The 27,377-nt window shown below is 41.0% G+C and overlaps 1 protein-coding gene across 1 annotated transcript in view; it reads right to left on the bottom strand.

The window, feature by feature from the left end:
- Window positions 1–2,945: 2,945 nt before the first annotated feature.
- Window positions 2,946–27,377, bottom strand: part of ube2e2 (ubiquitin-conjugating enzyme E2E 2) — a 35,316-nt gene continuing 10,884 nt past the window's right edge. Inside the window, exons 4-6 of the mRNA XM_040030743.1 lie at window positions 9,104–9,236; window positions 6,264–6,411; window positions 2,946–3,777 (exon numbers count right to left, since the gene is read on the bottom strand). Of these exons, the coding sequence (XP_039886677.1) occupies window positions 3,680–3,777; window positions 6,264–6,411; window positions 9,104–9,236 (379 nt within the window). The 3' untranslated portion in view covers window positions 2,946–3,679. The remainder of the gene's footprint in view (window positions 3,778–6,263; window positions 6,412–9,103; window positions 9,237–27,377) is intronic.

Raw genomic sequence — 27,377 nt, forward strand, 5'->3', positions numbered from 1 at the left:
GAGTTGAAAGTATTGCAACCAAAATTGGCACGAAAGCACATTTTCACAGTTTTGAAAGGTTAATGGCGAATAGTTTGTATTTCTGTGTTAAAGGCGCATCAATTCTCTGCGCTTGTACCTGCCATTATGTGCAAAAAAACAAAACAAACAAACAAAAAATTCAGGCCCTTGTTATTTGGGCTGACCGTGGCTCAATTACTGATAAATTACATATTAATAGATTTGTAAGGGAAAGGTGCCTTGCAGCTGTTAAATGACCCACGAAGTACATCATGATGCAGTTACCTGTGGAGGGTGCACAGGTTTAAGAGGTTAATGGGGTAATTTAGTCAAACGGTGACTACTGCTGTGCTTTGACAGTGGAATACTATTTTCTTTAACCAATTTCAAGTGTTGTTTTAAAGGTTTTTGAATATCTGTTTAGGCACTTCAGTGAAGTTATAAAGTACATCGAGTGGAAAAATTTAGCCTAAAATGCTGTAATGGACTGAAATTGGAATACAATTCTCCTTTATTATCTTGGAAAAAAACATGTACTGTACGCGGGCAATAAGAACAGCATGGGAGCCAGCAAAGGTTAGATTGCTGTTTTAAAAGCAACACATCAACCTAATCCTGTAATCTAATGTGTGGTAAAAATGCAGTTGTTTTAAGCACCAATTTAGTCTGAGATGGAGACTTTATCTCGTTTGGCGAGCAGCCTTCTGGCCAGTCTTACAGTCTAATGGCCACATTATTACTTATGCAAAGCACCAGCCAATTGGAGCATTAATCAGGAGAGCAAGCGAAATACCAAAATCTGTAAGAAACAAGGGATCAGTCAGCTCTTGTTCTGTTGAAAAGACTTAAAAGCTTTTTGCTCTATGACTCATTTATGATTCAAACATGGCACACCGCCAAACATATTGTGTGAAGTACTACAAAGTTTAGTTTGTGTTTTTTTTAATCCCCCTTCAGGTCCATTCTTTCTGTTTTGAATATTTTAATAGTTCTGGACTCACTGTGGGCCCCAGTTCACATACTCTTAAAAAAAAAAAATCCTTTTTAAGGACATGATATTTATTTTCTTGGAAAACATCATCAATTCTACCAATAAGCAGAAGGGATGTACTGAGCGTTTAATGGAGAGAAAAAAAAGTACATGAACCTTTTTATTAGAACGGTATAAACCAGGGGTATCAAACATAAGGTCCCCAGGCCATAATGGCACACTGAAAGGTCCAACCGGGCCCACTGGAGGCCTTTTCAGAGTGCAGAAATTACAAAGGGCAACTTTTGGCTGTATTTCGCATCAGGAGAGCTTTTTTTTCCTGAATGGGTCATTGCAGCTTTATAACTTTTCTACTAAGGTGGTTACGCCAAAGAGCCACCGTGATGTGTTTCTGTGTTTTAAAACAGTAATCTTCCTTTGAAATGACAGTACACAGTACACATCACCATTTGCTGGTCCCCCCAGCGGCTCCCTGGCAAGACTGTCCTATGTTGGTAATATGTTAAATAAATGTGAGCACAAGAGAGAGGAGACACCCTACAATGAGCTGAAACATTAAGTCATTTATTTCTGCATATACAACTTCCCCTCACGATTTCCTGTCGCCACCCCTCCCCTTCCCTGCACTGTTCTGTTTTTAATGACCCCCCCCTACATGGCCACCTCTATTCTTAAAAAAAAAAAAATATCTGGGGAAAAAAAAAAAAAAAAAAAGACATTTTCAACTCGCACCATTTTCCAGAAATATTTTGTTATATTTTATGTTCTTTTTTTCCTGGCATGAAAGGAAGGAAACATAATGACATTTTGAACATTTCTGGTTCGTCTCTCCACCTTCATGCACTTTATTTTCTTTTGCTGAACAAGTGACAAACCTCATAATAAATCAAGTTAAAGATGAGCTCATGTTTATTATGGTTATTCAACCTTTGAATGGTCTCCATATGAATATGTCCATGTGAATTCCTATGGTTAAATGATGGTGTAATAGTTTTGGTCGTCATAAACAGGCTAAAAGCACAGGTAACTCAATAAAAGCAAACTTTATTTTTTAAAATAAATTCTAAAGTTGTTTTTACTTCAGTTGACTAAATTAATTAAGTCACGTCCTCTGGAGCTAAAAAAAAGAAAAAGGAAAAAGAAGAAGCCAGTGTGCCAGAAAAACTGCAGTTCCATTAGTGACCACTTGAGGCTGGTTCCAAAACAGCAGAAATAAATATTTTTACAGTCTGGACTAAAAGGGTTTGGGTCTCTATAGTTATCTTTCCCCGTGATCACACATCCAAGGGAGTGAGGGGGTAATTTATTTGTTTATGTTTTTATACTCATCCATCTGGATAACAGCAATATATTCAGAGTTATTGAACTAGTCTAATGGAAATATTTGATAAGTAACACAACCTGCTATGAGACAAAGACATTCTAAGATCTTTGTCTTTTTCAGTTTTGATGGGTCAAGAGCTCAGATTTTATTAGCCTATAACCCCCCCCCAAAACAAAATAAACAAAAAACAAACAAACAAACAAACAAACAAACAAACAAACAAACAAACAAAAACCAAAGTTAGCACAGCAGGAGCCAAAATTCTAATGGCTTCAATGACATAAAATGAAAACCAATCGGGGACTACATCCATCTTTTGTATACAGTCTCTGCAATATCTTCAAAAGGTTTGTCTTTCTGTCCACAAACTGAAGGCCCATTTTGAGCTTCTGAGGTGTAAGACTAGCCAACTTAAAAACTTCACATCTTCTTGATGTGGGTAATAAAATCTACCCCTCACCGAGTGTGTGCCAAGAAGTGCTGTAATGTTTATGACTGTAATGTTTCATAATCAGGCGTGTTTGCGTATGTGAAACATGCAACATCAGCAGTCAGGAGGTGCGCGACTGAATGAACAAGTGTAAATATTTAAGGGTGAAGAGGTTGCAGTTACACACAGAGAGCAGAGCGTTTTCTCACAAGCCAACCACAGTGTGTTTTATTGGGTGCTTCAGTAATACAAGTGCACAACAAACCACTCTGCAATTGCAGAGGTGGCGGGTAGCCAGTAAATATACAAGTCCTGCCTCTTTCACAGGCAGACCTATACTTTTGCGGTCTGCCTCAAAAGCCTTTGAAAAAATACATACAGTACAAACAAAATCAGAGAAAGTTAAAAAGCATGAAGGAGCCACTTTCCTGTTCCATGCAGATATCATACTGGTGACAACCAAAAAAATAAAAACGAGGAAAACAAAGTAAAAGCATACTCTGCATGTTTGTTCCAGGTGCCACTAAGAAAATGAGAATACATAATGTATAGCTGAAGGACAATGCTTATGATAATTATAATATTCTGTGTTTTTTTTTCTCCAATACAATACTTCCAACATTCAGATATTGGAAAATAAAAATCCCAATCTACTCTTTGTATAAAAAAGAAGCTTTCAAGTCAACAAGGAACAAAGGACTTTTTTTTGTTTTCTTTCGTTTGTTTTTTGTTTTTACACAGAAAAGGTAGATAAAAGAGGGAAGAAGAAGAAGAGGAGAAAGAGGAGGAAGATGGAAGAGGAAGGGTGACAGGAGGGCAGATTTACCGCTGCACTTAGTGAGTGTGCTTTGACAGACTACGGGGTGAGAGAGGTAGAGAGAGGTTCAGTGAGGGGTGAGGGAGGTGAAGGAGGGGGCGGGTCACGGCAGGGAGTCTATGTGGCGTATCTCTTCGTCCATTGTTTGGCTATTCTGTCATGCTCTGTTCTGTTGGTCAAGTACTGTGTGGCGATGCTTCCCACCAGAGGGTCGGCTGAAACACAGAGAGAGAGAGAGATCAATAAATCTTTATTACAGACTCAAAAGTCCAGATGTAAAACAAACAACACGTCAAATAAAATAAGCAATGGAAATGCAGCATAACAGAAGAATGTAGATCATTATGGTTGAGCGCTCTGGTTGCCAAACAATATCAAACAGAGGCTCATTCAAGCAGTCACTGAAGGAAAACCTGTGGATCTTTATTTTGATGTGACTGATTAATCTTTCTTCATCACTGAACTTTGCCTGCTTTCATTAATTTTAGTGCACGGTTAAAGTTGTTGGATGTATTTAATGCTGACTAGCTGTGCTTTGTGTTACGGCCATTGGGAGTCCTAATGAATAAAGAAATAAACGAACTGTCCTAAAGAAATGGTTTCCAAAGTAACCGTTTTCCCCTAACTGGGCAAGAAAACCAAAAACATCTCAAGAGCTGGAATAAATATTGCTGAGTACACTCTGCTCTCCGGTTTAGACACATCCCTGCATGCTGGAGGGCTGCTGTCAGATGGCAGCAACGTTTACAAGGAAACTGCCAAATTTAAAGATTGAGGCAAACTAAACAAGCTGTTTATCTGCACACACCGACAGACTTTCTTTCTTTTTAATCCTGTGAGTTCTTAATCCTAATCCTATGTTTCGGAGAAAAGCAAAAAGTACTTGTTGGTTAAAAATGTAAATGGGTTTTGACGTGTGTCTTTGGCTTCAGAGAACAAAAGCGACATTATCTGATAGCTCACAGTCAGGGTCCTCACTGATGATGGTTTAGACCTCAGAACCTTAAGTCGGATGCTTTGTAAAAGAAACCAGCTGTGGATGGGAGCAGCTGAAAAGATGTTTTTCCTTCAGCTTTTAAGCTTCTTGATAAGGTGGACTGATAAGATCTTCAGTGGCTTTTTGCCTGCAAAGTTTTGATTGCTTCACTGCTGCTGTTATAAATCTGTTTGTTGAGAAGACTTAAGGCTGCCTGGGCTGGACTTTAATAACTCTGATTCATGAACAAGTTCATGAACAGGTTTCCTGTTTTACACTTTGCACATGTCTATTTTTAGCCGCAAACGTCTTCCTGCTGTGCTTAGAATCATTGCCATCGTTGTTACGCTCTGCTACTGTGTGTAACATCACCACAGCCCTATAAACCATTTATCCTGGTGCTCTGTAGGTGTCACCATAAAGAACAAAAAGAACAGAACACAGCCCAACACTGGTACGGTCAAGAAAGCAGTCACACAGATTTTAAAGTTGTTTTTCCCAGAATGATTCGTCTTTTGAAGATGCTGAAGCAGAGACTCTCTGAGCTTCTGTACGAGAGCAGTGAAACTGCAGTAAAGACCAAGCTGCCCGTACAAAGCAAGGCGTGCACCTGCACTTTGGCTAGTGCTGCCATTCACCAGGGCAACAAAGGCAAGTATAAACTAGGAGTAAGAACAGTCTCTTATTTTGGTAACCGTAAACACTTCCTGTATTTGAAAACAGGATACACTTGAAAAAAATATTGATGTCTAAACTTCTGACTTTCGGTACTTTAATTACATTTAGACTTTCCTTGTAATTTTGTTACACAAGTAAAATGTTAAAGTTAATGGAATTGGGTCAAATAAAATTTACTAGACTCATGTAGATTGAGTTTATACCAAGCATATTTTCCTTAATGAATAATAAAAAGCTTTAAAAATTAAAAAAAAAATCAATTTGATTTTATTAAAAACTACTGCTGAAGAGGGCCAATAATTATTTTTCTGAGTGCATTAACAGCAAACTAAAATCTCTGTTGTTCACGTTCACTTTAGCCTGTGAACTCAAGCTGCTGCTGGAAAAAGAGTCACTGGACCAGCAGCTGGCCAAACCTCACCCGAATAACTTAATGCAGTATAGCTATGAGGAAGACTCTTTAATAGGGTCTCATCATACACTATACACCCAACAATGACTCAATTTCAAAGCATTAAGCTTAAAATTAGTGTAAATAACGTTAACATTTGATAACCTTACATTTTTCTACATAAAGTCCCGAGTTTCTGCTACTTCCTGTCTCACCTCTTCAAGTGTAGCTGCTTAATGGTTGCAGACACTGTGCAAACATAACATCTTGCTCTGAAGCCACAAAGCTAATAACAGCCCAGTGTTTTTTTGGTTTGTTTTTTTAACATGACATTGTGTTTTTTCTTATAAGACTGTGGGTCAGTTGTTCTTTCCTGGTGCGAAATGTGGTTTTGCTATTTACAACTTTAAGCTTCTAATTGTGCCAAATATCTGTCAGCATCTGACGGCCTTGGGGAAACAATGAGGGCTTGAATTGGCTGTGGTTTCTTTAATACACAGGAATAGTTAGCATTCTGGAAACATAAGACCACATTTCACATCAGAGTTAAGTAAAAACAAACACTGCATTCAAAGGACAGAAAGAAGGAAATGAAGACAGAACAGTTACCTACATTAAAAAGTCTTTGGCCATAACAAACAGCATTAAACAGATACCTGGGTTACAGTCTGTGAGCAGGGAGCAGATGGACAGCAACACCTTGGAGATGGTGAGGGCGGGGCTCCAGTTGTCCTTCAGGATGTCCAGGCAGATCACCCCCTGACTGTTGATGTTGCAGTGATAGATCCTGGTACGGAAAGTTACCTGCAGACACAAAGACAAATGCACTTTAGAGAAGAAGGGCTTTAAAAAAGAAAATAAGAGAAATATTTTTGAGATTTTCCCATCAGTGCTGTTTATGTTTTTATTTGGTGATCTCTGCATTAAACAAAACATGAGATCCCTTTTTGCCTTTGCCTTGTGGACATCATACCAGGTGAATCCAGAGCTGATTGTCAAGGCAGAGCTGTTGATTTACTGGCTGCTCTATGTAACCACCCTCAAATATCACCGTGAGCTCTGGGGAGAAAAGAATAAGACTCCGGGTACAAGGGGTGGAAATGAGCTACCTATGAAAGAGCTCCCCTTAGAGACAGGACGAGGAGCTCGGTCATGCAAGAGGGACTCTGAGTAGAGCCGCTACTCCTCCAAAAGGATCCAATTAAAATGGTTCCAGCTTCTGATCAGGATGCTTCCTGGATGCCAGCTTGGTGAGATGCTTTGTGCAACACCAACTGGGAGGAGACCCTGGGGCAGAACCAGGACCTTGGCTTCCCTGGGAACACCTCTGTCTCTTCTCCAGAGAAACTAAAAGCAGTGGCATTGGGAAGGCATCTCTGCCTACACAATTAAGATTAAGGAACTGACCTCCCAGCCCATTGTTCCTTCACTGGGCTGGTTTCAGTCATTATGCAAATGTACTGTTTATAAGATTGGGGAAACCTGCAGTCAGCTGGGACTGAAGAAGTCACTTGGATGAGTGACGAAACGTTTCTCCCACAAAACGCTACGTCCAGATGAGTAGAATCAACTTTTGGAGATTTACTTACCTGGATGATTGAGCATGCATCAAGACAACTCTGCCTACACTGTTAACCCCCCCCCGGATCCAGATAAGTGGAAGTCTGTTCAACCAACACTGAAAGCCACCACCCAGCAGAAGACGAGTAAAAAGGGCAACAAATGATTAAGCCTGTAAAACCAGCATGTTAGCTGTAAGTGGGATAAAATAAAAGATCTTAAAAAAAAGAATATGTTACCATGTAGTCTGATACTTTCAGTGATAATAACAGGTGAGACAGAGGAGGGCAGCTTAAAAGCTTTTCTCCGTTACTCACATTAACACTGATGTATCAGCATCAGGCCTAGTATAATGGGTCTGCCTGATCGCTTCACTGAGGGCCATTCTGCACCATTTGTCACAGTTTCTGGATCAATACTGAGCCATAAATACACAGTTAATCTAAAACAGCTGTTTTTTATTATTGTGAACACCATTATTTTTGGTTTTATCCTCTGGAATTTTTCACATTTTTATATTTTTGCTGAAACTGGCTGGCCAACAGAGGGCAGCATGGTGTAAAAACAACCGAGCACATCGAGAGTTGATCGGCTTACCTGTCTCAGCAAACAGGCTCCTGCAACCACAGACTGCATAACACGCCCTCTCAGCTAACAGCCTCCAAACACACAGCTGTTTATGTCTGCCGTCTCGCTTAGATTCGAGCTTGACATCTGTATGGTCCTGACACTTGACACCTCTGCTTCTCCAATCATGAACATCTGGCCCTCCTGACCCTGACCCTCCAGAGGAAACCTCTAATGAGCGCTGGCACCCCCCCCCCAACCTATCCCCTCCTTTGGGGCCAGCGCTGAAAATCACACACAAGGCAGGACGTTATAAATAACCAACCCCTCCCACCCCCACCGCCTCTGCGGACACAGCGCTCCTCTTTCCTGGCTCAGAAACACAAACACATCCACCTGGTGAACTTGTTAGGTTGACTTTTTTTATTTTCTTGTAAAGCCTCAGATGTTAAAGTGTTTCTGCAGTGAGGAGTGTACGGTGGCTAAAGGACGAAGACGTGTGTGTATGTGGGGGGGGGGGGCTGGCTGTAGATCACAGTGTGTTGGAGGGGTTGGCGGTATTGAAGGGGGCGGAAACACTCGAGCTCCCTCTGGCTACAGAAAGCTGGGCCGGAGCCTGTGGATTTGTTTGAGTCTGCTGTCAAACACAGAGTTGGTGGTTACATGGCACAAAGAGCGAGGAAGAGGGAGAGAAGAGGGTGAGGGAGCACGGGGAGGGGTGCACGTAACTAACATGGAGAGTGTGTGTGGGGGTGGGGGGGAAATGAAGGCCAAGTGAAAGTACAATCGGGAGCACTACAGACTAAAGGAGATCGTCCCCAACAGTCTGCATGTTCAGTAAATGCCGTCAACTCGACATCACTAAAAGTACTCTGCAGACAACGCCACATATTACAAGAATGGGAGTCCTTCACACAGTGAAAACAGGACGGGTCAAATATTCAACTCAACTGCAGCACTTATTCCTCAAACAACATGTTTGATGTTGAACACCAAAAGAAGTCAAATAGAGCAGAAGTTAAGCTCTTACTGTAGAATCAACCAGCGAAAACAAAACAAAGGAAACATACTTTTCAGATTTGAAAATGGGACGTGGGTGTCTACATTTGGGAATTGCAGGTTCAGATGTTGGTCTTTACCTTACTGCTGTGAAAATATCACACGAATGCGCTTTTATTATGAAAGGAAATATGTGGTCATGCTTTGTGCACTGCTGCAGGCTAATCATTGGTTTCCAGATTAAGAAATAAGCCAGATATATCCTCCACACCCCCACAGTCCTTCCAGAGTCTGTGCAGTGTGTAGTTAATATTTGGCCCGCTGCTAAAAAATCCAAACGACTAAACAATTGCGTCTTCTGACTGCTGACCTTGGGGGGTTTGAAAGGGTAGTCTGGTGTGAAGGCGATGTCCAGGAAGAAGACCCCTCCCTCGTACACTGAGCCCGGTGGCCCCAGGATGGTCGACCTCCACTCGTAGATGTTGTCTCCTTTGGGGCCGGCGCTGGAAAATTGAAACAAAAGATTGGTTAATATGTTAATCAGCACGGAGCATTGAAATCGACATCCTGGTGTTCATACCGCCAGCGGGCTGATAGAGATTTGGGGCGGCAGCTGAGGCGGTAAAATGCCTGCTTCTGACAAGTTAATGATGGAGATCTGGGGAATGCTGAAGCCATGGAGGGTTGAGGGTTTTTTAGTTCAAGGCTATTTTTGAAGGATTTACACCATATTTCAAAATTTTGATCAGAAGATTGGATTTCTTGCCACTGGGGGGTCGAGGAAGTGAAGCATTTCTGAAAAACTGACACACACTAATGATACTGCATGAGCATGAGACCTCAATAAATGAAAGACACACAAAAAGCTAACAGAAGAAGACCAGCAACGCACGTGTACATGGAAATAATTCATCTGCAAAAAGGCTTTAATGCTCCAAAAAAAAAAACAAAAAAAAAAAAAAAAAACCCCCAAAAAACAGTAATGGCCAGTGTTGGAGAGAGTGTGCTTTGGTTTTGTCCTGTGGTTTCTTCTCACTGGTTGATTTGGTAACAGAGATAAGCTCAATAATCAGCCCACAGATTCATTTTGGTGACACTTTTTTGGAAAATGTGCCAACTGGGCTCTAAAAATAAGACAGATAAAGCAATAACTAAGAAACAGTTGCATAAAGACTCTGCAGCTCTCCCTGAATGGATAAAAATACTTCAGGAAACGTGTGAAATGGAAGAATTGATATTCTCTCAGACTACACAACTACACAATTTGGGGAAAGCTGGGAAAAACACTGGATATCGTATCCGACTGTGAAATGAAATGCAATGATTTTTTTCTGCAGGTTTAGTTTTATTGTTTAGTTTTTGTTTTTTTTTTGGAAGAACTAATGGAGCAGATCTCTGGATATGAGTGAGTGTTACGCACACGGGCCCAGAATATGATTGTTTAGTTCTCCTAAAAGGAAAACTAAACCACCGCTATAATCATCAATAAAACATGAAGCTTGGGCAGGGAGCGTGTGTGTGTGTGTGTGTGTGTGTGTGTGTGTGTGTGTGTGTGTGTGTGTGTGTGTGTGTGTGTGTGTGTGTGTGTGAGCATGAAAGGAGGTGCACCCACGCTTAAATACATTAATAAATCATAATATATACACTCTGACAATAAAAGAGCGGGTTATCGCCTCTCTTCATTTTGTTTCTCTTCCTGTGGGCAGACTTGTACTCCACATCTTGAACAGCAGTTTGTGATGGTAGTCCTCGTTCTGCTCTGCAGCCTTGTGGTCACTTCAGCCAGCTCTCCACCTGCTGTAAGCTCTGGTTAGAGCGGACCACCAGCTCACAGCAAATCTCCATAACAGAACAAGTAGTGCCGTCACCACAAGTAGCCCAAGACGGTGGAGCTGGAAATGAGCCCACCCGTAGGGAAACATGAAGAGAGAGAAGGGCCGGGGCTGACCGGTTAGCAGACTGAATTTTGAAAATGAGAGTGTGGAGATTTTCTTGATAGTGGGGCCACCCACTCGAGTGGGTCATAAAACATATTCTCATAAATAAATGAATATTAGCAAAGTTTGTTTTCTACCATTCATTCAATTTAAACTTTGAGCAAGTGAAAACTGCCTCACTGAGGTACACAGAACAAAAATATTTGCGTTTGATTCTGCATCTGTAAATCTTATATTTAGGTGTATATTCTAATATATAAAGCATTTAATTCCACTACAATCTGGTGTACTTTGTGTCCAGATTTTTTACACATTCCAGCACTTTTTCTGTCACGTTTTCTTTTCCGTTGTTGAATGTGTGCCCTTCACTTTTATTCCCGACACCATACGCATTGCATTTTACCACTGACAGCCATGATTGTGGGATTTATTTGTTCTATTTTTTGTTGAAAAATGACAAAAAAAAAAAAAAAAAAAAAAAAGACAAATATAACCTTAAAGACTTTTACATGAGATATTTAAAAAGCCCAACTGGTGCAAAATGATTAAATATTCATGGTGTTTTTGTCTTCATTAGAGGAGTATTTATGTCGCGCAGAGATTGAAGGTCACATCTGTTGTATAGGCGCCGTAATTAATACCATTTCCATATTAAGGGCTTCCTTCCCCCCAACCACCATTGTCTACAATAAGACCCTGATCTGGCACAGAGCCATTTAGAGACCGGGACAATGTCCAGATAACAAAGCCCGGGACAATGAACAATCCCTCCTATTTCATGTAATTACCAGGGATGGTGTTTAATGCCAAACCTTAGCGTCTGGCAGATGTGCTAACAAATGTGTGCATATGAAGCGCAGGCACACAGGGCTGTGAGAGCACTTTTATTTAAACCAAGAGCTTGAGAGATATTTCCTGGAAGAGATTCTGCAACAGCCTCCAACATTAAACTGTTAAAAGCAGCATCTGGCTCTAAGCATGCCCCTGACAATAGATCACTCTCCGTAAATAGAAATCAGACATCAGACTTGAGACATTTCCTTCTTCCTTCCAGTGTCAACACACACAAATTTCCACTAATCTACTTTTACACTGCCCGTCTCTTAAGCCTTCTTTAATTAGCTCATTATGACTACTTATTCTCTGGGGAATTACAGCAGAATACACTTGATATAATAATAAAACAATCTGACTTTGAAAAGAATCGTGGTTTTAGTCATTTGTATCTGTAAACTTTAAAGTGTGATATTTAAAAACAGTGCACGGTGACTGCTGGATGAGTGATTGCCGCATAAAGGACACAGGTGGTGTTAAACAGCACACGGGTGGTAAGAGGGTCCATTTAAACCGTGGAGTGTTACAAAACTGGTTTAGTTTGTTTTGGCAGGCACAAACAGTGCTGTCTAAATATGCTGAAAAGACACCAAATAACCCCAAAATTTCAGGCTTCGTTTCGCCTCCAAACAAACGTTCGGACTGAGCACAACAGCTAAAGCCACTGTAGGCAGTGAGCACAAAGAAGGATTTACAGGCACACAGAGACAGATGTTGACATCTGATAGCCAGCAGTTTGCTCCTGTCATAACAATATAAAGTGAGGAAAAACACACATTATGAACTGCTCCTCTCATCCAACTATCCCTTCTAAAGAGAAGTTAAATCAGAGCAGAGAACTAGTGGACTAGAGCTTTCAGGACAGCAGATCTGTTTAGTGTAACGTGTCAATCATAAGAGTCAGAAATGTCAAACATGGGCAACACTAGAACAAGTGGGTCAACTGAATCCACTGGCATTTTGAAGGAAAAAGTTAAAATCCTACACTGAAACCTGATGAGCACCTCTCAAAATCAATGTAGGAAAGAACAGCCGTGATTGGCTGGTTTGGTACCATCATTTCCTCCTGTGCATTTCCAGTTCCTGCTACTTAAATGCTGTCATTTACATTTTGATATGCATGTTATATGATGACCAAATGCTAGCTTGATTTTTTTAACAGATAAATATAAAGAGGGAGGAGTTGTGGTCGGGGTCGGGGATAGCATGTTGAGCCAGAGCAGATAAGTGAAAAAAAACAGCAGTGCAGCCTGTACAGAACAGGGAGAATCACAGCTGACTGAGCAGAGTGTCCAGACTGTGAGAATCTAATTCAATTGAGTCATGAGTGAAATCCACCGGCGAGTAGCTGAATTGGACGGGTTTCAGGCCTGAGGAGCAGAAGGCTATGGTTCTCTGGGTTGGGGGAAGAAAGGCTGCCCCAAGCGAGGGAGTTCAAGTATCCTGGGAAGTCCTGCAGTAATGTAGGCGTTGCACCAGACTGTTGTTGTGAAGAGAGAGCCGAGCCAAAAGGCTTTACCATCCCTATTCCAACCCTCCCGTGGTCATGAGATCTAAAAGAGCAAGTTTGCAAATACAAGCAGCTGAAATGAGTTTCCAGTGTAGGGTAGAGATAGGGAGAACAGCTGAACTGCTACTGCTGGTCTGGCCATCAGGTTAGGATGCATCCTGTGCGCCTGCCTGCCTTTGGAGGTTTCTCAGGCACGCTCATCTAGAGGGGGGGAACTCAAAAGTTCTGCTGGGAGAAGGATGTCTGAAATACTCCACGTAGCCTGAGACTTGGTGGAAGGCTAACATACTACGATGGACTGGAGGTTGGATCTTTTTTGAAAACACGGAAAATGATTTGAAAGTGTTATTTACAAGTGGATTTGAAAATATATTTGATCTGTAATCAAATGATTTGATTAACTTAATAATAATCAAAGTGTTTTTATTGAATTTTCAGAAAGAATATCATTCATACAGAAAAGCTCGAACTCAAGTCCTACCACACAGTGTAAGACAAAACTATACCCAGACAGAGGAAGAAAAGAAAGGGAAAAAAAAAAAAAAAAAAAAAAAAAAGGGGGGGGGGGGGGGGGGGAGTTGCCAGTTATGGAGTGGACGGAAACTCATCTTCAAAATAGGAAATGAAAGGCTGCCAGACCTTAAAGAATTTCTTGGTGTTGCCCTGTATAGTAAATCTGAGATGTTCTAATTTGAGGTGTGCCATCACCTCCTCCACCCAGCGTTTATGGGATAGCGGTGTTGCCTTTATCCAGTTAAATAGAATCAATCTCCTAGCCAGCAATGAGGCGAATGCTATTGCCGTCCTCTGAGAGGCTGTTAGTTGAGTTTCCCTCGGTGCCACACCAAAGATGGCTGTCAGAGGCATTGGTTCCATATCCTTATTAGAAATGAATGAGAATGTTCTAAAGATGTTAGCCCAAAAGTCTTTCAGCCTGGAACAAGACCAGAACATGTGGCATAAGTTGGCTGGTACCTGTTTACATCTGGGGCAGGTCGGATCGGCCCCCTGGTACATTCTTGCCAGTTTCTCCCATGACAAATGGAGTCTGTGCAACACCTTGAACTGTATCAATCCGTGTCTCACACATATAGAAGCAGAGTGTACTAGATCTACAGCCCCCCCCCAGTCAACCTCTGAAATGTCCAGCCCCAATTCTTCCTCCCATTTCCGTCTTACATTGTCCAGGGAGGGGGAAGCCACATTCTGAATACGTGCATATAGCGCGGAGATTGTCCCCTTAGCAGTCGGATCTGTGTCCATCAACTCGTCTATCCATCCGCTTTGTGGAAGGTCGAGGGAGGGGCTGAATGACTTTTTCACAAAGTCCCGAACCTGGAAATATCTAAAGTAATTAGTCTTGGAGGAGATTCCATAGTCCTTTTCCAGTTGAGCAGCAGACATAAAAGTACCATTTTTAAAAAGATGTTTGACACATTCCACCCCAGCTCTATGCCATTTGATTAACTTAAAAACAAAAAAGAATGATAAAATTTAGTTAAAAAAATGAAAAATTTACATCTTCAAATAATGAGATCTTTGCGTGGCTGCTGATGTTGGAGCAACAAAAACAACTGCAATCTTTATACATCACACACCACTTAGTTTGTCCGCTGAATGTGAACACAAGCTGAGCCACCCTGGAAAAGACTCGGTCCAAATTGGTCCGGACATGTTGTCATAACTGGCACCGCAGTCGTTATGTCAGCGCCTGCCTTTATGTGAACTCAATTTGTGCCTCATTCGCTGTTAACAGCAGGTTTTTACCTCATCCTTTAGTCTGAACAACTGTTCAAAACAACCTTCAGATGTTGTCAAATGATGCTTTATAACATCTAGCTTATTCCAAGCATACACCCACCTTTATCTGTGAGTGGGTATGGCTTTCAAACGCAGGCCTTTTAGTGTAAATCTGACTGATAAATAAATGATTTAGTTCTTTTCAAATGTGGACGAGTGAGCTGAGCCACTCACTGGCTCAACATTACTCTGCATTTCCTGCTGGGAAAGAACCACAAAGACAGCTTATTTTTCTTGCTTGAGGATATCTTCCTTCTGTGACTCTTTAGCTTACATTTCTGTGCTACATACACACAGACACACTCACATATCAAGGTAACACTTTTATCACATCTATTCAAAAGCTTCTGTGACACCGCGGTGAATAAAAGAGGTGACTATTTCATTCTCTGGCATCCCCAATAGAAGGAGATGCTCACTTCTTTTGAGGGTGATGAGATTGTAGTGGCGATAATAACTCCGACATGAAGGAAAGATAGTGATGATAGGGCACGGCAGAGGTGCGCGCTCAGCAGCGAGATTGCTGTAGGGGAGCTGACAACCGCACAAGGGCTGTGGATAAAGGCTAAGTCAATAGCTGAATGTGCATGCCACCACTGGCTGTTGCTTGGAGACCTCCTCCCCCCACCGGCTCCGGCGCTCCCATGGTGCTTTGTTGCAGCTGGTTGAAGGCCAGCTCATTCAGGATCTGACAGTCTCTCTCTCAGAGGCTATTAGTTTTGGGGAGATTTGAGCGCTGCGGCCGTCATAAAGTTCGAGTTGGTTCAGTTCATCTGCAGATGCACGATTTTAAGTGTTTGTAAGAGATTTCCTTCACCAGGCTGTTGTGGTGATCAGTTAAATGCCTGACTTTCTGTGTTCCACACATTATAGAGTAGTTAGCAGATAACCAAGGCAGTATTTGAGTTACAACACAGCAAATACACCTTTAAAACCTCAAGTGACCAAGATATTTCTATTTTGACTGAATGACTGAATGTAGCATAAAGGAACTAAGTAAAGCACTATACAAATGCAGGCCATTTACCATTTTTATTTTATCAGAGTTCAACACTGGCTTCAGATGTAGCAACTGTCAGTTAAATAAAACCCCAACAATGACTTAGAGACATTATACATTTTTTAAAAAGTGCTCCATAACAACAGCAGCAACACCACTAAGGATCAAAATACCACTAAGTCACCTGGATTTGTTCATCAGAGAATTATTAGGAAGTATAAACAATACCTAACTCCTAATGACCACAGAGAGGGTGCGACACACTGAGGAAGGCTCGCCCTCTGCCCACTACATCAGACTGTGGCAGCAACACCACAATATGACCATGTAGTAATTTTAATAGTCCATTTTAAATTAATAGTCAAAAAATGTGTTTGCATAATAATAAGCTCTGCAATTAATCTAGCTGGGTATACCCCCCTTTAGTCAAACCCCGCAACACAGAGGGTGTCGCTGCTGCCAGCTTGGAGCAAAATTTACAGGAAAAATTTTAAGTAAAGTAAGCTAGCAGTTTATGTACAACCAGGCAGCCTTTATTCAGACTTCTTCTATAGCTTTGTCACTGTGAAAACTAACCCACAGTGCATGCGGGTTTGTTCAAAACAATCACTTTTTCCTTCAAATTCTATTGTGATAGCGATTACAGCAGCAAGAGCTGTCACTGTCGCCTCCAAAGCAACTCCATTTTCTTTCACTCCATCCAATCACGAAGCTTCCGCTTTGCTTCTCGCTGTGTGCATGTCAGAGAGGCTCCAGCTTCACCATAATTTACCGCAGTGTCATCTTCACTGCTGCTGGGAAAAACAGAAGCTGCCTGGGCTCAGTCTTTTCAATATGCACATGCTCGTAGATGTGTTTTATGGTCCCCATGCATCCTTGCTTTCTATGTATAAAAGAATTAAAGAAAAGAAAAAACATTTTGATAGCTCAAAGAATTCTTTTGTTTCAAAAAAATATATATATTAAAAAAATTAAGATATGTTTCATTGAATTATGAGTTACCAGTCTAAAGACCTGGGACTCCATAATAATTTGATCACAAACAAATTTCAGTGCAATCGTTGTAGTCGGGTGTTTTTTTTTTCCCCTCCTTGCATTCATCCATGCATGTTCCTCTTATCCTAATGGAGAGGGGTGGGGGCTGGAGCCTATCCCAGCTGCCACTGGGTGAGAGGTGGGGTATACCGTGGACAGGTTTGCAGCATGTCGCAGGACTAACAAAGAGACAGACAACCATTGGCATTCACAGTCACACATGCGGGCAATTTAGAATTACCAATTAACATAACTGCACTAACTGCATGTCTTTGGACTGTGGGAGGAAGCCAGAGCGCCCAGAGAGAGCCCACACATGCACAGGGAGAGCATGCGAACTCCACAACGAAAGGCCCCGGACAGATGGTGGTTCAAACCCAGGAGCTTCTTGCTGTGAGGCTTTTGTTTTAAAGTAAATGTAATTAAAATCTTTTTCGAAAAAACATAATATTTTACATATTTACTCAAGATTTTGGATTCTGTGTGATCATGCTTGGCAGGTGCCTTGGCAAAAAAAAAAAAAAAAAATTAAATAAATAATCAAGTGAAATTGTGAAACTGAAAAAGAGCTAACCTGCAATAATCTTACAACCAACCCTGAAATAGGGAGTGACAGTCATAAATATTCTCCGTCTCTTCTGTCTTTCTCTGCCTCTGTGGGAAAACAATCCTCTCTTCAGGCAGACAGAAGCAGCTCTGCACACTTACATGACGTTCACCACCTTAACAGTGCTGTTTAAAGGCTTTGTTACAGGCTGAAATAACAATAATCTGTGGTCAATAACACGCTACATCTGCAGTGCACTGTCAGCCAAACGCCTCGATGTAGTATTTGGGTCATTTGTTTGAGGGGTCTGGGATGCATTAGTGTGCGGGTGTCCGTGAGAAACTTGCCACTGCCTTGTCCTCGGAGATTATGATCACGGAGGAACCCACTTTGACAGCTGTGCTGCTTCCTACACAGCAGAGCCCCAATATGATGTTTCACCACAGATTCATCCTGCTTCTGCTTTTTGGTTCATTCTTTCTCCGGACATTTATTTTAGGGATGAATGAGGGACTTTCCTGGTGACTAATTTAGTAGTTGATTAAAACAGAACAGAAAAATCAGCACCAAAATCTAATGGATGTGGTTAAATATACATACATGAGTGTTGTGTTATTAAAAACATTTTATTTTACATCAAATTTCTGTCTTCCAGTGACGTGAATTGAAAATGAGGTGTTATATAGGCCGCTTCCACTTTTGGGACACAGCTCTCTTGTTTTGCTTTGGTTACAAAACAAACGCACCTCTTTCCTTTACAGAGGTGCATCTTAGCCCCTCCCTAAAACCTAAACTCACTTACTGCTTAGTTCAGCTCCAGACAAAATGAGTAAAACAGAGCCCTTATTCAGTGAGATTCGTATACCAAAAAGGTTTCTGTCTTTGTCCTAATTACTCAGGGCCTTTCACCTCTTTTGGTGACATATGACGGATACCACTACCCCACAGTTATTCTGAGGCATCTTTTCTGTGAATCCACCATCTGGCCAAGGCCCATGTCCTCTGACATGGACCTCATGATCAAAACCACAGCCTACCCTGGCCCTAACCCCTTAATAAACAACCCTCTTCACGCCATCATTTTTGCTTCTCTTTGCTCCATTTTTATATATTTGTTTGTTGAAATAAGAAATATATTTAACCTTCACATAAATCTCCTGTAAAAGGCATACAGGATGATTTGTTGAGCATGGCTAACATTAGCAGCAGAAGGCTGTGTAGTTGACACGATTCAGTCATGTTTTTATGCTGGCGGTGTCTGTGAGAAGGAGCGAGTAATCAAATCTCACACTGACCTCAACAATGAACACAATACCAAAGCCGTTTTCACACACACACACAAACCTCTGGTCATTTTCTCAGGTCAGGATATTTTCCACAGTTGTCTATTTTCAGATGTAGCACAGCAGGAAATAGTCTGCTTCAACACTCAATGAGGTTTCCATGGACCTTGTAAGAAAACTCAGTGTTCTCACATTCGCCTCAGCTGGGTGATCTTTAGACGAGCTTACGACTTCTGCGTGTATGAAACCGGCAATGAATTCATGACTGCGTTGCCTGTGAGGATGTTCAACTTAATGACTCCTCACACCGTCCTTCAGTATTTTGCCTCAACGAAAATCCTCAAGTGAACTGAAAGCTGGGAGAAAATAAAAATGGACAGTTTCCTTTTCCTCTGCAAACCGTCTTGAGGTTTCAGTTTCTTTGTGGCGTATAAAGAGTACACTGTACAACAGGCCTGCCTCGTCATTTTTACCTTTCACTCTCAGTTCCTAAAAACTATCCAAGCTGCGCCACATAATCACAGCCAGCCGTAACATTTCCATATATATTAAATGACCTTTCCTTCCCATGGTACGGCTCGGCCTGCGCGACCAGAGAGTCCTTCACACATTTAATCACCCACACTACCACACCTCATAGACGGAGTAATCCACAGATAGGTGCCAATGGCAAAAGATAACCTTTATCTTAAAGCATGAGAGCAGGACTAATCTTTGCAACATCGCTGACCTATCTCATGGTTATTGTCACCTAGAGCCAACAGGGATCAGGTTAAGTTGATGAAAGACTGTTGGTCATGAGACATGCTTCTGAATTTCTAAGCAGATGTAAAATTATCTGCTCTGATCATGTTTACAGGAAAAAGCTTCTCTCAGACTCTTAAAGAGGGAATTGATAAACATCAGATATCACTTGAGGATGCTCTGGAACAAACTGAAATGTCAGACCAGAATAAACTTAAGTTTTTCTACATCAAAGAAAACACTGCAAGCAACCACTATTAAAGAATGCACGAGTGAAAAGCGCAGCTGCAGGGAAACAGCAGGAACATCCGCCATGTGTGCCAAAAGGACTGCGTGGTGGTGATGGAGTCTTTCTGAAACAGACTTTAAGACAAACAATACACAAATTCCCTCTTCACCATCACTGAAACACATCCAACAAATACAGCGCTAAGGCTTCAAAGACTGCTTCTTTACTGGTCTCACCATGTTAAAGCCAGACTGTCCAGTGCATAGGCTGCAGTCAACAGAACATAATCAAATAAATCTGCATGTGAACAGCCATCAGATTAAAGGGGAACTATTATGCTTTAATTTGATCCTGTCATATATACTGTTCATGCTAAACATCCATCATCTGCCACTTATCTGGGTTGTGGGGGTAGCAGTTTAAGCTGAGACTCCTCCTGCAGCTCTTCTGGAGAACAACGAGGCGTTCCCAAGCCGCTGAGACACAGGGCCAGATTTACAAATGGTATGCGCCGGTGCAAACGCCTCTTCTGTTAAAAACCCACCATTGGTATTCTTGTGGCACAAAATTTAACAACAACAACAGAAAGCCTATTTTCTGCCTGCTGTGGTGATGACAGTTGCCACTAGGAGTCTATATTATGTGGAATGAGAAGGGGAGATGTTATCTAAGCAAGTGCATAACTGCTGCAGGTGAGTGGCTCAAAGCTTTGACTCTATTCTTTTTACCGAGTCCTCACCTGCATGTTTAGGGCCAAGCCCCACACGAATACTGGTATTTTGATAAAACAGAGTGCAGCTGAAGTAAACTGAGCGTCAGAAGGAGGAGAATCCCAACACAAGATGCATCCAAGAAGGCGTCTGGCAACGGAAAGCCATCTTACTTTGTAGTGTCCACGTTTGTTTCTATACACTAACACTACTCTTAATGTAAACATTATTTACTACAAATTTTAAAGGACAGTGGTGACGGGAGCTGTTTAAATTTACACACAAAAACACACACAGAACAAAACTTCAAAGCTCACTACAAAATAAACCATGTGACAATCTGGGATGATTTTTGCCTGAATTATGCAAAACTACAACAATAAAAATATGGAGCTGGAGATGGATATAATAATAGAACCCCTTTAACCAACTATGTGAAAAGTTAAGCAATCTGTGAAATTTCTGGCCTCAGTGCTGGTCTCCAGCTTTTTTCCCCTCATGAAAGGATGTTTCAACATATTTCGAGAATTTCTTCCCAGCATTTGCAGCTGATTTTTATATTAAAAACACATGGATGAATTTAGCTCCCCAGTCACTAACATCTTCAACAACTCTGGAAATGTTTTTCTGAAAATATGACTGTTTATATACAGAACATATAGACGTACAGCTGTGAGCTGCAGGAATTTTATTAAAGGTTTCTATGGATTTTATTTCCCTCTAACCACTGTATAAACTGGTCTCTACAGGAAGCCGATGACTTCAAGCTAACCACAGCTGGCACTCTCACCGAAACGAGAAACTATACCACCACCTTTAAAGCGTAAAAAGGGTGAGGGAGTGTGACACTGAAAAGATGCTGTTGGATCCAATATTGCTTGCACATAATCTAAAAGGTCACCGACAGAAACATGCAAACATAATCAAACGTGATGCTGTGTGTGTGTGGGTGAGCAAAACAAAGAGCAAAAACAGAGAGCTCCAGAAGCAGACTGTCACACACAGAGCTGTTTACAGTGGCAGGTAAATAGCTGTCTGAGCCACAAACTGCACCAAGGGGCTGATAAATAAAACAGGGAGGTAAACTCGTAATTGAATGTGAATCAGTATGTTTTGGAGCTTGTGAATACCGCTAAGCACAAATAAAGCTATTATCTGTATTATTCGCCATTCCAGTTCATTCCCCACAGGCACTTTTTTTCCCCCCCTAACAGCACCGCCATTCAGTTAAGATCTTCTTTTCTATCAGCGGCTGTGGCGGTTATCAGAAGAGGAACTATAATGAAGCAATCTTCTTTCCCCCCAACCGTGAAAGAGCCCCAAGACCAATTACTGTGCAGCTCGACAGCCGGGGTGACACCTCCTTCCTCTGTTCTCTCGTCTTTATTGTCTCAAATGACATGGTTTGTTTTTTTTAATCGAGCCTTTTTTTGTTAGTCTGTACAATGAATACTGCAATTACTGACCGGAAGGTTTATACAGCAACAAGGGAAATGGTTGAGTAGGTGGATGCATGCGTTTCCAAGTCAAAGGGAATAATACAGTTTGATTCCCACAGGGAGATGACTGTGTGTGCGCTGGGTTCAATCAATCCACACGGTTGTGAGTATTGAACTGAGGAAGTATACTTTATGAGAGAGGCCTTTTACTTTAAAAGTCTGTCATGTTCATGCAGCTGTATTTCAATTACTGTGAAGAAAAAGGCTATTTAGAATATATCACAAACCGCACTCTCATAGAAATCAAACCTTTAACTTATTGTTTTATTTTGTGTTTTCAAGAGCAAATTTTTTTTTTTTTTAAATATTTTTTCCTAAAAGTACAGCTCTGATTGCTAGCAGAGAAACCTCACCCACTGGAAATAAAGCCCTCCATTTGTGAGCGGCAGCCAATCATAAGCAAGGGTGCTTAAGGGAAATGAGCCAGATCTGGACTAGAAAGCCTGTTTGTTCTACACATGTGCAGCTAGAGCTTCTTCCTGTCTTTTCCTTTACAGTAAAAGCCTTGGGGATATATACTTTGGAAGTAATAGAATAAACACTTAGTAATGATAGGAATTGGTAAAAACACCCAAAAAAGGCAATTTACAGCAGATTGCAGGACTTACATAAAATCTTATCTTTGGTTTTACTAGTCATGAAAACAGATTTATTTTGTTCTTAATAAATGTGCATTTTTCTTCCCATGTTCACAAAGCTGTAAATAAACAGAGGATCTGATGTCTTCACAATGCTTCTGAGGTACGACACAGAATTCAGTGTGGTAAGCATTTTCCCCTCTCCATGTTCCTGCTGCTTGCTGCCAGCATCTGGTGCAGTGCAAATGTTTGCCTCAAGCTAAAAATGTATAAAGCAGAGCATATATCATTAGCATAACGCACACATGCTTTGCATAAACGACAGCATTGAGCCATACGAGTCATAAAAATACCACTTAGTCGACAAAGAACATGCTGTGTACCTAAAGCGAAGGGTGACAGATCTATTAAGGAGAAACTTCGGTTCCCTAAAATGAGGCCCGACAAACCAAATGTGCACAATTTGGCAAAAATAAATAAAAATCAAAGAACATGCCGAGATCTAAATCATAACTGGTGTGTACAGAAGCTTTTTATAATTGCTTTATGAGCATGGAACTCTATCATGGGGTAATTATAAACGTTTGCTCTGCTTGAATAAAATAAGCTAGAATTTGTGCTGACACGCAAACTGGTTGCCTGGGCAGGGACTTGCAGGAACACTGCTTCAGGAAAGAAAACTGCCTAAAAAACAGATTTGCCTCCGAGACAAAACTGCACCCTCTTGCAATTTATGAACTAAATTAGTCAAGTGTGCAATGTTAATACTCTTCATTTTACAGCCATCCACTAAAGTCTATTCAGCTGTAATTGGAGCCGTCTCTTCAGCCTCTCTGCACCCTCCACAAAGCTACTCTGGGCAGCCATTTGGTCTCCTGGCTGAGGGAGTGGACTTATTACCAAAAAGGTCAGTGATCAGAACAAGCTGAGCTGCCACATCTGCTACACAGCCCGATATTTCTCTGGTCTATTCCCCCGACACCGTGTTAGCCCCAAGGTTTGCAGGTAGAGAAACGTATCAAGATTTTTTTTTTTTTTTAAAGCTGCACGTTTTTATTCCCTGGTTATTCATTTCATTTCACCACTTACAACAGAACGTTAAGAGTGTTAACATTTCATCCCAGAGACCACAAATATGTCATTAAGACACTTTAAAGCTTCTTGGCAGGAGCTGTGATTTGTGACTTCAGGGGGAAATCTATTACTTTTTAAGATCCCAGTCAGAAGGGTAATGGGATCTAAGAGCAACTGTTTACTTGTGAGTTACAGTATTTGTTCGCTTGCCAAAAGATTCCTTCTGTTTGCTTACTTGCCAGCCTCAGATTACCATTCAGTCATTCTCAATGACCTAAACTGCTTGTGTGAAAGCGGCGCTGTAATGGCAACAATCCACCACAAAATGTCCACACACCATGCTTCATGCTCGACTTCCCCGCAAACCCATTAATAACACTGTGGACAAATGTTTGCCAGAAAACTACCTCACAAATGAGGACATTGAGAATTCAATGACACACATGAATCAAGGCGGACCGTGTTCACTGTCAAACAAGTGCCGTAGTGGAAAACATTAAGGATAAATTAAACTGTGGCTTGTGTCAGAGGGAGAGCATATGTTAGCTGCAATCTATAGGAAACAACTTATTACCTTTGCACATTAAGCTTTTTGTGAGGAGAAAAAACAGTCAGGACAGATTTGTTTGGCTGGAAAAACTATTCGTTTCAGGAGCTTTTACGTAGGGACACGAAAATGGATGCACACTTAAGATATCTTTCATTTTTTTGATAGTCTTTGAGAGCACTTGGTTCATTTGTGCATATGAGCAACAGATTATACAGTCTGGACCACATGATGTTCAGTTTATGTCAACATGAAGTACATGTAGGTGCATACACACTCCCTTAAATAAATAATCAAACCACACAGATTATGAGGCAAGTGGTTCTCATCCTGTAGACAGCCTACAACTGAACTGCCATGCAGGCATCACCAGCTGTACTCCAAGACCACTGACCCGGAGTCTGCCCAAGCTGGTACGAGATGAAAAACGCTTGTGCTCGATGGTTAACGGTGAATGAACTTTTCCACCAGGAAACTGATAACAGAAGATATTACTCTCTCAGACAGAAAACAATAAAAAGATGAAACATCTACCAAGACTGCCACTAACCAGTGTTTTTTTTTTTAAAAACATAAATTGTGACTGTCAGTGGCTGTTATTGGAAAAGAAACTGAATAAAAAAACAAAACAGAAGTGGAGAATCTACAGCTGTGTTCACACAGAAAACACGATGACCAGAGGACATAAAGTCGATAACATTTGGTGACATATAAAAATAAACCTTTTCAGTTTGCTGTGCATTAAATAGCCTTTTATTCAAGACTGCTGGTTAGACAGAAAGGAAAAACACCCGAAGACAGAACTGTGGAAAACTGTGGTCTATATTTTTCTTCTAAACAATAAATTCCATCAATCGCGATACTTTTAACTGACACTTGAGCTCGAGATGTCTCCCATTTCACAGACAAGCCTATTTTCAGTGTACCTATTTTCACGTGCATCACACCAGTGTAAATGGCAGATGAAGGTGAGAAATTCAGCACGTGCATCAGTTTCCACAGTGAAGTGAACATCAAAGAAAACCCGCAAAAAGGATGTATTTTTTTTGACCGGAGGATGCAAATAACGCAAGTGTATCTACATAAAAAAAAACACTCTGCATGCAAAATTAGCACAGAAATACAACAAATCCATCACAGAGTGAATGATCGACCCCAGTGACAGATGGTGTGTGTGTGTGTGTGTGTGTGTATATGTCTTTTTTCCTCGGTCATCCAGCCTGTCTCTGTATTTGGGCGGCTGACACAGTGGAGAAACACTTCATAAAGGTAAGCAGTTGAAACACCTTGAAGCACAGAAAAGGTGCTTGTTTATCTGCTGCACATCATAGCACTAAAATCCCACCAATAATAATTCACTGATGCTTCCAGACACAATACGTTTATCAGTTCTAACACCCGGGAGGTATTTCTGGAGCCCACCCCGGTCTCTTTTCCTCTGGTCCCTCCGCCCCTTCATGAATATTGATAAGCCCTCCCTGCTGTGCTTAATGTTAACGCCGTGAAAAATTATGCTGGCTGTGTCACTCACACATAATCCCCCGAGGGGCACGGCACAAAACCAATGCACAGCCACCTCAGACACCAAGACGAGAAGAGAATTAGAGGTCAGAACCTACAAGAACAGCAGCCTCATTTCTGTGAGAGTCTTGATGATGATGGAGGTGCGTACTCGTGTTAAGGCTGTGAGCCAGCAAGCATGTGATGCAGTGCGAAAGGGACATTTTTCTAACAGCTTGCCCGATATCGTCAAGCAGTGACAGCTTAGTTCTGGAATCATGTCAACACAAAAGGAAATGCATAGACCAAAGAAGACCATTTGCTCCAAAGGTCAGCCATGTAATACATCTGTAATTCAAACCCAAACAAAGGGAAGAAAGACGTGAGGCAGCTAGCTGACGCTCCAAGCAAGCAGCAAACAATAACAAGGCCTGCAAGACGGGATTTTTTTTTTTTTACTAACCTACTGATAACCTTTTCGTTAATCTAGTCTTGAATGTGTCAGAAAACAGTGTAAAACCTGCATAACAAGAAAGTAGCTGAAGTTTTCACATTTAAGAATAGCAGATGTTCTGTTATAATTATCAGTTATACTTGTTGGTATAATTGGAAACAAAGCTGCAGCAAGAATATTAATCCGAATATAAAAAGGAGTGTATTTTAACATTCCACCTTTCACAGAAGGAAAATTATCAGGATTTATTCATTTTTAACATTTTGTTTATAACAAAAAAAAAAAAAAAAAAAAAAAAAGTGAAGAAACATGAGGGACATAAATAAACTTTTAAGTAAGCAAGCACAGATTTTTGCCCCAACTATAAATGGACCAATCATGCTTAGCCAGGAAAACTTTGCTTTAGTGTCTTTGTTTGCTTAACATAACAAACTGTGTAAACCATATATTTTTATTATCTTTATAGACAGTCCTACCTCCTATGTTGCACAGCTGGCTCTACAGAAAGATTCTGTTGAGACTGAAGGACGACTGTTTTTGATGGAAACTTGCCAAAACATTAATTTTAATCGTTCATTTGAGTGTATTTTAAAGTCTTCCTCTAATAGTAAAGACATCTGATGTAGTGAATCAACAACAGCTGTTAAGGTAGCGAGCATATAACTGATGTGTTTGCCGGTGTAGAACGAACACACACACACACACACACACACACACACACACACACACACACACACACACACACACTTTGAATCAGGGTGTGCATTGCCAGGTTGCGCTGACAGATTAGTTGTAATTATGTGTAGTGCGGTGACTTTCACATGCACCTGTTTTTGTAAGTTAAGTTACTCATAAAAATACTCCTAATAAGGTTTTATGGCCAAACAAATTTTGAGAGTTTACCATGACAAAGAGCAAAGTGCCGGGAGATGATCTGAAAATATAGGAGGGACCTGGTCATAGCAGGTATGGTTCTTTATGCCCAGGCCTACATTGGGGTCAGTTGTGTGCGACTAGTCTACTCCATCAGCATTTTAAATACATAATGAAACTGTAAATCACAATAGGGGTGGCAAGGAGCTCTAGGAATAGGTTAGCAATCTCTAGCTGTTGGACTGGCAGTGGCTCTCAGTCTCTAACCTAGCCCGCCGTTTAGTTAACAAATGGTTTCCTAGATTTTGCTTTTATGGCGTCTTTTATGATGTACTGCATAAACACAGACATACTGTTAAACTGATACTTAAGCAGCAAGAAAATTTTAAGAAATCTGGTTAAAAGAATAATTACTAAACAGTACTAATGTGTACTAACTGTGGGTGTTTTTACACTGTTTAAGTGCTCTTAGTTTATAATCGGCAAAATC

The sequence above is a fragment of the Simochromis diagramma genome, unplaced genomic scaffold (genome assembly GCF_900408965.1).
Source record: "Simochromis diagramma unplaced genomic scaffold, fSimDia1.1 OVJJ01000361.1, whole genome shotgun sequence".
Lineage (NCBI taxonomy): Eukaryota > Metazoa > Chordata > Actinopteri > Cichliformes > Cichlidae > Simochromis > Simochromis diagramma.